This window comes from Amphibalanus amphitrite, unplaced genomic scaffold, assembly GCF_019059575.1.
Source record: "Amphibalanus amphitrite isolate SeventyFive unplaced genomic scaffold, NRLGWU_Aamphi_draft 001351F_arrow, whole genome shotgun sequence".
NCBI classification, from domain to species: Eukaryota; Metazoa; Arthropoda; class Thecostraca; order Balanomorpha; family Balanidae; genus Amphibalanus; species Amphibalanus amphitrite.
In genome coordinates, this window is record NW_024882844.1 from 14367 (window position 1) to 27720 (window position 13354).

The 13354-nt window shown below is 44.0% G+C and overlaps 1 protein-coding gene across 1 annotated transcript; it reads right to left on the bottom strand.

The window, feature by feature from the left end:
- Window positions 1-10945: 10945 nt before the first annotated feature.
- LOC122372369 lies at window positions 10946-11720 on the bottom strand. The gene is made up of 2 exons (XM_043349489.1): window positions 11472-11720; window positions 10946-11179 (listed from the first exon to the last, which is right to left on the bottom strand). The coding sequence occupies exons 1-2, from the start codon at window positions 11703-11705 to the stop codon at window positions 11045-11047; spliced, it is 369 nt and encodes a 122-aa protein (XP_043205424.1). The 5' UTR covers window positions 11706-11720; the 3' UTR covers window positions 10946-11044.
- Between the last annotated feature and the right edge of the window lie 1634 nt (window positions 11721-13354).

Consider the following 13354-nt stretch of genomic DNA (forward strand, 5'->3'; position numbering starts at 1 on the left):
GCGGCATTTGTTGCGCGCAAAGCAGCATATACCACCGCGTGCTACTAAACGTTTTAGTAAAAGGTTTAAAAATCGTTAGATCTCCGCTGACGTCACAAATTCTAAGGGGGCATACCAATGCACTAGCCCCTTAGAATCCGAAAACTGCAAGTTTGAAATTCCATATCTCCGAATTAAAGCATTTGTCGATGTTGTGAGTGCCCAAACCGGTATTTGCAGGCCATGGCCACCAATTTGGCTATCTCAACTCAAAACTAATGTTAAGGTGGGAGTGTCCCTTTAATACCTATAAATCTGCGATACAATTGCAACTTTCCTTCAAGCAACAATAACAAAGGCGGCCATATTTGTCTCTGCGAAGCAAAATATGTAAAACAGGAATTACACCAGATCAAGCTCACTGCTACCAAACAAAGTAACAACTTCACTTTATATTTTCCCGTCAATTATCGAGTAGTGAATGAATAGTAAGGGAATCTTGTCAATTATTGGTAATTTGAAACAGAAAGTACATAAAGTCTTGATAGTACTGGTCATTGGTCTGGTGAAGGATAACAAAAAGACGTATATTGAGGCACAGAGCAGCATGTTTTAATAAATCCTCTTCAGCGCTTAGATATGTAGGTAATCTTTCTCATTTCTGTATATTTCAATCCATGATGACGAAGACGAGAGGTCTTTGAAACCGGTTGGATTTATTAAAATATGCTGCTCTGTGCCTCAATCGTCCGTCAATGTGCCTCAATGTGCCTCAACCGTCTTTTTGTTGTACGTAATCTTGATTGTTGAAACAGCACCGCCAGCGCCACCGTGCAATATGCTTAAAGGGACACTCCCAGGGACACTTAAAAGGGACACTTAGTTTTGAGTTGAGATAGCCAAATTGGTGGCCATGGCCTGCAAATACCGGTTTGGGCACTCACAACATCGAAAAATGCTTTAATTCGAAGATATGGAATTTCAAACTTGCAGTTTTCGGATTCTAAGGGGCTAATGCATTGGAATGCCCCCTTAGAATTTGTGACGTCAGCGGAGATCTAACGATTTTTAAATCTTAGACTAAAACCATCGTTAACACGTGGTGGTATACGCTGCTTTGCGCGCAACGTCTGCCGCACTTTAAGGCTGCCAAATTATTGCTTCCAAATAAAGTCGCTAGTAACAGGGGAGATCCCAAAAAGTAAACAAAAGTAAAAGCCTAATATCTTGAAAACCAGCGAATATTTTTCGGTGAAATTTGGTAGATATTCGTTTTCGCTCTTTCTGAACCAAGGGACATCACTTTCATGCCAATTCATTAACTTTTTTGAAGGTGGGAGGGTCCCTTTAAGTGTGAACAGCGAGCCATGGATGAAGGAGCCCCTATTCCCATGCGTGAGCCGTGAACCGAGGCCACCCTCAGATTAGGCGCTCCGTAGGGGGGCCGAGACGGCCCCCCTGTCCTTTTCCGTCGATATCTCCTAAACGGCTTGAGATATCGCCACGAGACTTTCAGGACCCCTCCGGGCATCAATTTTTCACATTGTGACAAAAAAGATTTCCAGAGGCTATGATAGGTTGGCCACAAATGACGTCAGAATGACGTCAAGTTCTGCTATTTTCGACCGCCGACCTTCGCGAGAAGAGCTGTCAGGCCTACAGCTTTGAAGATACAGAAAAATGATCAAGACGTAAAAGGTGTGGAATGAACAGGGCTACAAAACTGCCATCTCGGATTTTTGAAATTTTTGAGTTTTGACCCCCAAAAATCAAAAAAGCATTTTTTGGATCTATTATCCAAAAAATCCAAAAAGTTTTTTGAGTTTCGAAAAAACGGAATATATGTGATAGTACTCACCGTCCTATATCTACATACCAAATTTCAGATCGATATCGTTTTTTGACCAAGTTATAGCGAAAAACTGTTCAAAAATGATGACGTAAAATTTCAAGCCAAATTTTTGGCAATTCTAGACCACGTAGGGCAAAACAAAGATCTCCATTAGACTCCCCGTGACGAGCTGCATCGAATCGATGCCCATTTTATGCAAAAATATCAACTTTGAAATTTGACCTAATTTGACCTGACCTTGATCTGACCTTGGCCAAAACGTGACCTAAGCTGGCCCCAAAGGATGCCTGACCCACATAATCGCATTTGTCATGTAAAATGGACAATAAAACATGCATCACACGACACTTTCATATTGTGACCCCCCGGTGACCTGACCTACCTATGTGACCTGACCTGGTATCAGTGACCTCAGATAGCAAAGTATGTGTTTGACGAACGATGTACAATCGATGGTTTTCAATAAATTACTAATTTACTCGATTTCACAACACATTTCTTGAAATGCCTGTGAACGGTGAAAATCCGACCTTTGACCTGACCTCTGACGTCATCGGTTTGACCTAGGTCAATGAAATTTGGTCACAAGGTAGTTCCCGGGTGGGGCTATCGAACACCGTTTGAATTCTGAAAATCGGCCGGTAAATTTCCGAGAACTTAGGGGGGGGGGGGCGAAACGCCCCCCCCCCCACGGATGGTAGGGCTCGCCGATAGCCCTACGAGGCGCGGGCGGGTTAATAAAGGTCAACGCCCAACGCCCAATGGTTCAGCTTCCAGAGGGCAAAAACTTCAAGTCTGACGTTTGGGGATGACGTCATCTTCTGCAATAACTTTTTAAACAACAAGCTTGTATGGCGTTACTTTAATTGGCATCGCGATTCTCTCGTCGAGATACGCCGAATGAGCCATATAAGCTGACATGAATTTAAGAAAATCTGAAAATTTGACCTCAGGTCAAGGTTACAGAAAAGGCCATGTTGCATATGGGTCGATTCAATTCGCTTAACGTCTTTATGACCCAGCTTGTCCTCTAAGCACTAAGGTAACAGTGAAAAGAGAAGAATTTCTTGGGGCATGAAGAGCATTAGTTAAAATCTTAGGCCTAGTTTAAAAAAGGAATAGGTTTGTCACTATCTCTTCTGAATAGGTAAATCTCTAAAATGTTTATTGTTGTCGCAAAATATTTTCTTTTCATCAATTCCTCTAATGGGCAAATTTCGCCCACAGAAAAGTTATTGCTCCTATCGCCCCCCCCCCCCCTCGGGCTACGGCTGAAGTGAGAGCCCGACAGCACTTCTGCAATCTACATTGACTGGCGCAGCTGGGATTGACACCCCAGGCTGTAAATAATCACCAATATAGGCTTATTTCATGAAGAGGCACCTTCAAATCGTATCTTTTGAAAATAACTTTAAGAATTCTACTCTTAATTTTTTCTATTGTTATCCATCTTTAATAATATACTTTTAGTCCACTTCTAAAGTTTTTTCGGTTGTTGTGTGTATGTATTGTGACTGACATAAGCCAGTACCTGCCCATAGGGATATCTCGGTCACTTGCCACGCATACACAGTCGCCTTGCCTGCTGTACGTGGCATCATTACCTATACGGCAATGCTTTCAGAAGGCAACGAACACAAAAAGGTCGCCGAAGACGACCGCTGAAAATGCACGAGCAAAAACGATGGGACGGCGCGTGCGGCAGCGAAGCGTCACACCGCCCGCCCATTCAGTCCGTGCCGCCGCGGTTGCATGACATCGAGAAAGAATGAGGCGGCAGATTGGGTCGTTTTTATTAGCAGAAAATATTCCGTGAACTAGATTTGAACGCTTATTTACCTTTGTCCTTTACATTGAATACGTGAAATGTTGCTGGTAGCTTATTGCCGTGGTGACTGTAATGGTGCAATAAAATCCTTTCAATTACTTAATTTTGGATTACAACAAAGAACGAACACGAACCATTTCATTTAGTCTGTTTGCTCCCCCGATTCCGTAAAAACAGCCACCCTGCCACCCATTCATTACATATCCATTGTGACGAGTGATGACGTCACCAACAAAAACGGATGACATCAGTCGCTTGAAGCAATGCGTGTGCCTTATGCCGGGAGGGGGAGGGGGGTCATGTCAGGGTCACTAGGTCAGCCGCCGATACGGGGAGAGGTCTGGAGGCGGGCGGCAGTTGGTGACTCGGAGATGGAGGAGATGGTAGTACCAACGAAAGGGAGCACCAACAGCAGAAACGAGACGGTGGCACCAGCGAGAGAGACCGCAGCACCAGCAAGAGACTGACGGTTACACGAACAGAAGACTGGAGAGAGACAGTGGCACCAGCAGGAGAAACGAGACGGTGGCACCAGTAGGAGAGACGGTTACACCAACAGGAGAGAGACGATAGCACAAGGAAGAGAACAAGACTGTGGCGGCAAGAGAAACAATACTATATAAGCAAGAGGATTGAATACAGAAAACGAGAGATTGTGCATGCAGTGTGCGCCGCCTTCAATTCGTCCCAGAGCTGTGACCACGCCATTTATCTCTTTTCTCCCAGCTGGGAACGACAGACGATGTATCCGTCCATTGGACGGGCGATAATAATCACACTGTTCTGCACTACGAGTGTCTCCCAGACTTTGGGGACAGCTCATGCTGACGTGGGAGCGAGGCCTGCCGTGGTACAACAACGTCAGCAATTTGAGAAGCTACAGCAGCAGCGGCAGCAACACCAACTAGACCGTAAGGACCTCAATCAGCAGCACCACCTGCAGAAACATGAAAATAGCTCCCTCGGTCACCATCATGATCCTCGTCTCCAGCTTCACCTTCAGCACATTCAGTTCCACCACCTCCACCACATCCTGCAGCATCGTCTCCCCAATGTGCTTCAGCACCGGCAGCAGCAGGCTCACATCAGGCTGGCCCGCAGCACGGAGGACCGGTCGGACGGGTCAGTCCCAGAGCACCTCCGGACAGCCTGGTCCACCTACTCCCCACTCTACCCGGCAGAGGCAGAGCGAGGAGCATACTTCCCGGCCAGGGTACTCTGTAGGTGAGAGACTGGCGACGTTGATGTTGGGGTATGCGATGGGTAATTTCGGACAGGGAGATTGCTGGTCAAATGATTACAGCATCGAAAGCAGACACTATTGGTAATTGGGGCATTCCAGGACGATTCAACAGGTGCATAACACCCGACCCCCTCAGATTTGCTTCTAAATTGCTGTACAGGGTTATTCTGTGCCCAGAAGCCGAATCTGAAATTGTCAGACCCGTAGAAGCAACAGTTTTTGAGTTATAGCATTGGGAAATTTTGGAAAGTTAAAAAACATCATTGTATTTTAGTAGCTATATCTCTTCGAAAACTTTTATTAAACTATAAAAATTATACATATTTGAACTCGCCACATCACAAGCTTTCTGATGGATGCAAAAATTTTCAAAATTTTGAATTTTTAATTTTCCGAAAATTGTTCAAAAATTTATTTCAAATTTTTCAAAGTGTGGCCAGTTAAATAAAAATTATTTTTTTAGCTTTTATTAATGATTAGGGTATTGGGAAACTATATTGTGAAAATTGGAGATAGGTATTTTTTATAAATATTTTATTTTATTTTTTTACTTTCTCCATGTAAATATACCATTTTGCTTTGATATGGTGCCGACGGTGCTATCTCGGGAACGGATGATCGTAGCGCGCCGGACGAGGCGGCAATGGAAAGATCTCAACGAGATGGATCTAGACATTGTCCGAATGTTGTTCTTAAAGGTCACGGGTCAGGTCAAGGTCAGGTCAAAGACGAAAATTCCAGGTTCTCATTCCCCGGCTGCTCCTGAGGCACTTTCATAATGATGAAGCGATGTGAAAATCGCACAGCATGCGTCCAACATATTTATAAAGGCGGTGCCAGTAAATATGCAATCACAAGGTGAGGTCAAGGTCAAAATCAGGTCACGAAAGGTCATGATGAATAAACAGGGATTAGGGACATGCGACACATGTTTTATGGGTTATTTTCCGATTCCAAGTCAATGGTGATGGACATTTGACCATTCGGAACCAAATCAGGTCAGATTAGGCCAATGCCGAGGTCAATGTGTAAAGTTGCTGTTTCTATGTCGGCATTAAAATACCTACCTAATAAAATTGTATGATATATGGCTATACTAGAGTAATGAGTGAAATGAAATGAATAATTTTTACATTTGTCTCCGTTTCCAAATTTCCATTTGGCCCATCCCGAAACCTATCGCTATATCATCTGCGCCTGTGACAGACCAGTCTCTGCGAGCTCGGCTCGCTCGAATGAGCCGTGGCGCGGTGACAGACGACGCGCCGGTCCATGCAGTCAAAACAGCACAATAAAATCATCGGGTGCCATAAACGCATAGGGTGACGTTGGTCGCTGGTCACAGCTGCGCGGGCCAGTTGCGGGATGGGGACTCCAGTCTTCCGAAAGTCACCGCATGCGACAGTGCGTGTGAACCGTTCGTGCTTGGAAATGTCACCACGTGCAGCAAGAAATTACTGTCAGGATCCGTTTGATTGTCATCATCCGAATCGAGTGCTGAAAGGAGTTCAGAGAGTATCCGCAAGACTAGTGAGTGAAGTGAATGACGACAGGGTAGGAACTGGTGCATTTTTATGCGTTTTCTTGCCGGAAACGACTGCTTAAAGATCCAAAATGTCTACCGCCAAGAGAACGGCCATCGCCGATCCCTTCGAGCAGCCAGCAAAGGTCACCAAGTCTTCCAAGCAACAATGATCCTGCTTGTCAAAGGAGCTCATCACTCGAAAGTGAAGTCGCGAGGCAAGAAACGAGCGAAGTCCTTCACCTTCTCGGAGAGATGCCACTTCGACCTAGTAAGAAAAAGTGTCCATACTGTTTTCGTTATTAAGAGTCTGGGATGTTTGATGACATTATGTTGATGCCGTACCTCATTTAATTCCACCCAGCATTCCAAAAGGCTCTGATTCCACGACTGAAGGAAACAATTCCGTCTTTGACTAAAATCAGATACTTTTCAGACGGCTCAGCAGCACAGTACAAAAACCGCTTCAACTTTTCAAATATCTGCGCTCACAAAAGTGACTTTGGGCTAGACTGCGACTGACAATTTTTTGACACCTCGCAACGGGAAGGGCGCATGTGACGGCGTGGGAGGCACCGTGAAGAGAGCGACCGCTCTCGAGAGTCTACGAAGGCCCACAAGGGAGCAAATCACAAACGCGACCGAAATGTTTGAGTTTTTAAGTGACAAATTCGAGACTACAGTGAACTTTGTATTCGTGTCGAGGGTCGGAGTCGAAAAAGCTGCAGAACACCTCAAGGAGCGTTTCAGCAAAGCGGTGGCAGTGAAAGGCACGCAGAGTCTGCACTGCTTTATTCCGGTCAACCACGAGACACTGCGAGTCTCAAAGTTGTCAGGAGGACCAGGCCGGCTGGTGAAAGTGCACCGCAGTAGGGCACCGAAAAGACGAAAGTGAGCCCGCGTAGACTTGCAAGCACCCCTGCCGTGTGTCTGTATGGTGGCTGTCTGTGCTCTGTATTGTTGGTGATATGTGTGCCCAATACATTTCAACGAGCTGGTCACCAAAATGTGTGTTGTATTTCCTTCGATGAACAAGGGATTGGTTGACCTGACCGTGACCTGACCTGAACTGACCTGTTTTTGTCCCGAATCGTCAAATGCCCATCACCATTGACTTTGAATTGGAAAATAACCCATAAAACATGTGTCGCATGCACATAATCCCTTTTTATTCATCATGACCTTTCGTGACCTGACCTTGACCTGACCCGTGACCTTTAAGAACGACATTCGGACAATGTCTAGATCCATCTTGTTGAGATCTTTCCATTGCCGCCTCGTCCGGCGCGCTACGATCATCCGTTCCCGAGATAGCACCGTCGGCACCATATCAAAGCAAAATGGTATATTTACATGGAGAAAGTAAAAAAATAAAATAAAATATTTATAAAAAATACCTATCTCCAATTTTCACAATATAGTTTCCCAATACCCTAAGCATTAATAAAAGCCAAAAAAATAAATTTTATTTAACTGGCCACACTTTGAAAAATTTGAAAGAAATTTTTGAACAATTTTTTGAAAATTCAAAATTCAAAATTTTGAAAAATTTCGCATACCATCTGAAAGCTTGTGATGTGGCGAGTTCAAATATGTATAATTTTTATAGTTTAAAAAAGTTTTCGATTAGATATAGCTACTAAAATACAATGATGTTTTTTAACTTTGCAAAATTTCCCAATGTTATAACTCAAAAACCGTTGCTCCTACAGGTCTAACAATCTCAGATTCGGCTTCTGGGCACAGAATAACCCTATACAGCAATTTTGAAGAAAATCTGAGGGGGTCGGGTGTTAATTTGCACCCATGAGCTGTTGAATCGTCCTGGAATGCCCCAATTGCCGAGTAATTTAGCATTGCACCTCGTTATCTATCTTGGAAGAATAGCACCTCGTAACGCACTTCAATTCTATTATAAATCCTTGAAAGCTCATATCACTTTAGTTGTGCTTGCCCATTTATGTAGCTCCCGTACCATAAATTTCCTCTTCCAGATTACTCACTGCGTATAAGATCCCCAGCGAACCAAATTCACTCACTGCGTATAAGATCCCCAGCGAACCAAATTCAGCGTTATAGTCTTTCAATGCTAAACAACTTAATACTTTCTCAATCTCAGGTACTTTTGCCCTCGTTCGGACTATCAGCTCTACCCACCCAAACACTGGTACTATTGCTGTCTTCCCGGTGCTGCAGGGGCCACACACAGTAAGTCCAGAACCTACCGGGAAAGTTACATGGAGCTGAAAGCGAATAATAGGCTGAAAAATGGGCATCAGGCAACAAGTTGATTTGACTGGATTATTATAAAAAGCAACTAAGTTGTTAGTAATGTGGCTTCATTCAAATGTTTGTCAGCTAATCAAACTTTCGCTGATATTTGGCGCTACTTTATTGTTAGCTAACTAAACATATTTTATGTGTTTTTTATTTACGTACTGACGATCTGTATAAATCCCACCGTAATGTGTAAATGTCCCTCTACCTGTTCCCGTTTCAGTGGAGTGCCCCTCCCAGATCAGCGGCTGCCGGTCCGGTGACCCCGTGACCCCGGAGGTCACCCCGGAGGTCACGGCACTGCTGACCTGCTCGTACGACTCCCAGTGTCCATCCCATCGTGACCTGTGCTGCTATGATGTGTGCCATAGACGGAACGTTTGTAAGAGGGCGGTGCTCTCGTTTGTTCCACATAAATGGTGAAATATTAGCACTGTGTAGATGGTCAAATTGGTGACAGAATTGTGCAATGGAGCGTGAGAAAGATGTGGTATACATATGATATAGGGTGTGATGTGTATCATGAGATGTTTTCCTCGACCCCATGCAAAGCCGGCTTGTATAAAAATCTTAGGTCCAGTAGTGTATGCTAGCATTATCATTTATCTGAACAATGGTACCTATGTCCCTTTTTTACAGAAGATTTATTTTCATTGTTGAGTAATTTACACTCATTAAAATTCACCATTGCAATAGCTACAAAGACTATTGTTTAGTGCAAACGTTATTTTCGAACGTTTCTCCAGCAGTTGAGTTGAGTCTCAGCCAAACAACAACACTTTATCACCGTCTATTTATTCATTGTTACAAGCAGACGACAAAAACATCATCATTTATATTTCGGCGAGAAGAAGAGAGAAACAACTGCAGAGCGTGGCCTCCGATACCGCTAATTACAGAAACACCATGAGGGTAGATGCTGATATGTGGGCAAAGCAACTAGTTAGTTAAATAATTATCATCCAAAATCATTTAAAAATACGATACAAATCATGACCAGCGTGACGTTTTTGTAATGAAATAAACAGACAATATGACTCAGGTTTAGCCCTTTAGCAGACCAGGGGAACGTTTGCTGTTGGGGCCCTTTGAACATGTCAATCCCTGATTGGCCCGAGAACTGTAATGTCAGAGCAGCGAAGTCCTCGACATACACCGCGGCGCCGTAGTTGAGCACCGTTCCGGAATGAGCTTAGCTACTGTCAGCAGAAGAATATAATAAAATAAAATATTGGTCACTGCTCATCTGTGACTTGTCTTCAGGACGTGCTAAATGCTACTCATGGATTATTTTGTATTTAGAACTTACACCGCAAAATATACTATAGGACCATGCGTGCTCATTCGCTTTCTGCCAGTCCCAAAAATGCTATCTACATATTATCGTGTGTTTCGTCTAAGTAGTCCTAAGTAGTGCTATTGTTGTATGCTCGCCGCTCGGCTGCAGTCTCCAGTGTGCTATTGTTGTATGCTCGGCTGCAGTCTCCAGTGTGTTATTGTTGTATGCTCTACTGCAGTCTCCAGTGTGTTATTGTCGTTTGCTCTGCTGCAGTCTCTAGTGTGTTATTGTCGTATGCTCTGCTGCAGTCTCCAGTGTGTTATTGTTGTATGCTCGGCTGCAGTCTCAGGTGTGTTATTGTTGTATGCTCGGCTGCAGTCTCCAGTGTGTTATTGTTGTATGCTCGGCTGCAGTCTCCAGTGTGTTATGGTCGTATGTTTGGCTGCAGTCTCCAGTGTGTTATGGTCGTATGTTTTGGCTGCAGTCTCCGGTGTGTTACATTTAACTAAACGATGCCGCTGTAAATAAATTTTCAAGACCGCAGTCCTTCCTAGTTTTTTGAGTGAAGCCGAGAACTCTCTCTCCCTCCCTCTCTCTCTCCTTCTCTCTCTCTCTCTCTCTCTCTCTCTCTCTCTCTCTCTCTCTCTCTCTCTCTCTCTCTCTCTCTCTCTCTCTCTCTCTCTCTCTCTCTCTCTCTCTCTCTCTCTCTCTCCCTTCCTCTCGCCTGTTACGCTGCTGTTTTACCGATGCATATTTTTAATAAAACGATACTTTTATCACTCACACCTCAATTGAATTGATTCTGCTTTACATCACAATCTACTGATCAATTGATTAAGTGACTCATTAACGGAAACTCGCAAAAAAATTAATAAACGTTATGCGCATCCTGTAACTTTGACAGAACAGGCGCCAAAGCTCGCTTGGGATGAGATACCCAACTGTCCAGTGTTCACACACAAAACACCACTTTCGACGTGTATGTATTTCAAGAGACATCACTGACAAACAGTCCACAGGAAAAGTTCCAGAAAGACGAGCTCGCCTGAGCAGTTTCGAGCTCACTAAACAAACGATGCCGGGTTGGCAATCTGTGCTGACTCCGCACTGACGCCGTCCACAACGAATACCTGTCCGTCTGTCTGTACGACACCGGATGTAGCTGCGTTGGCACTGAACGAGCTGCCGGCGCTGGAGCCCTGCGAAAGACAGCACGCGCGTCACACACAGCAAACGGACAAGATGAAAAGAAAACAGCTCGCTCCAGCTCGCTCAAGTGCTCAAATTATTGAACTGTGTTACTGTTAAATATAAGTAAAGTAATCTTGACTGTTAAAGAAATCTGCAGGAATTTTGTTTCTGAGTTATCGAGCAACGCACTGCAAAAATCATCAAATGAATCAAAGCGTTAGTAAATCGGCATTGATAAAATCAAACTCAAAGCATCATCCTTAAAAGCGATGTTTGGAATTTGTAAATACAGATACTCACCGAAGCCGTCACGCTAAATGACGTACTGACGCCTCCTTTATCATTTGATCCAAAGTTGCTGGCAAAGGCGGCATCTCCTGTGGCCATGTTGCCATCACCGGCTTCCACCACGACGGTCTCATCTCCTTCAGCTTCGACAGGACCCAGTCCGGAGGCCTCGAGGTGGTCGGTGGGCATGCCCAGGACGCAGGAGGCCAGCAGCAGCAGCAGCAGCAGGGACGTCGAGGGGCTCATGGTGATGGCGATGGTATAGTTCGTTTTTTTTTTTCAAAAGGACGCTGGCTCAAAGTTCAATATCGAAGCTCTCACGTGAGTTTTGGCAACTTCAGTGTCTGGCCAAGAATTTCTTACCGAAAAAATAATCGATTTCAAATTGTGCATGGTAAGTAGCAGGAAATTGTTTCTTAAAAATGAACATACTATGATGACGTCACTGGTGGCAGCAGGCACCCAAATGTCCATGCAATGGGACAAGTGTCAACGAATTTGGGTGAAACTTAGTTTTTCATTGTTTATGGCAAAAAGAGTTATTCCACACCAGTAACGTTTATATAATTGGTAGCTTTCGAAGGATCCTGCCTTATTTGTCAGCCAGGCAGCTTTTGCCAAATTGTCAGGGAACTCAAATTTTTTTTTCAATAGAAAAGCACAATTCTAAAGAATAGTGTTTTAACTATTGACAACAAACCTTCGGTTATGTGCTGAATTTCTTCTTGCAAATAGTCATCATCGCAAATCGTAAACGCTCTAAGGAAAAAGCCGATGACTTTCACACTTTTCACCCTATCTGCATGAGCCAAATAAAAATGCACATAGTCTTCCTTATTGGTAGGCTTTCTGTAAACTTTATATTTGAAGCTACTGTCCGTCCTCAGGATGGAGGTATCTAAAAATGCCAGCTGGGCGTCCTGTTCTTTCTCCAATGTGAACTGTATCTTTGGGTTTATACTTGGTAGCATTCAAGAGGTTCAATTTTTCGTCCAAGTCCATGTCTTGCGGTGCCACCATCAACATATCATCTATATACCGCATCCATTCTGAATCAGGGCCGATTATATTTAAGAATCGTGACTGTTCTAAGTCTTCCATATGCAGACACGCGCCAATGGGGCTCAGCGGTGACCCCATGCCTAACCCACTGTGTTGAACGTATTCTGATCCGAGTACGCTCAGCACAGTTCAGTTCAGAGAGTACCGAGTTAGCTGTGGCCTCCTACTCGTATAGATATACTTCGTTATGCATGGGTACATAAGCACTCATGCATAATACATACATGAACATTGAACGCCCATGTATAATTACATGAGTAGGGGAGAACCTTCTATCGTCTGAGACGCCTAGGGTTGGTATGAGGCCCCATGTTGTTATTCTGCATATGTATATTTGTGACGCAACCATATTTCTTTGATTTTATTAACCTTGCAGGTGGAACAGACACTGTATCGTCGCAATACGAAGAAATAGAGAAGCGAAAAGCTACAGATCTGTTCTTGAACACTAATAGATAGGTATCCAAAGTCGTGTCCAAATTCGATGTCGATCTCATTTGAAATGACGTCACAGTGGCGTCAGAAGTCCAATTATAGATTGGATTTTCTTAGTTTCCTCACAATATCTCCGATACATGGAACCGAATATATAAGACCGATCACTGGTCAGGATTTAGTTGAAAGTGTACTTAGATGTGTCCAGGTGCTACTAAGTTCATTGACCGTTGCGTTTCATGCTCAGTGACACCAGAAACGCTCCATATTAGAAAACGACATGGCGTATTGGAACGTCATCTAAAGTGCTGCAATCACCCAACTTCCCTGAAATATTGTCTAGGTAGGTATTCATTTGAAGCTATACCAGGTTTGCAGTTCATACCAGAGGTGCACAT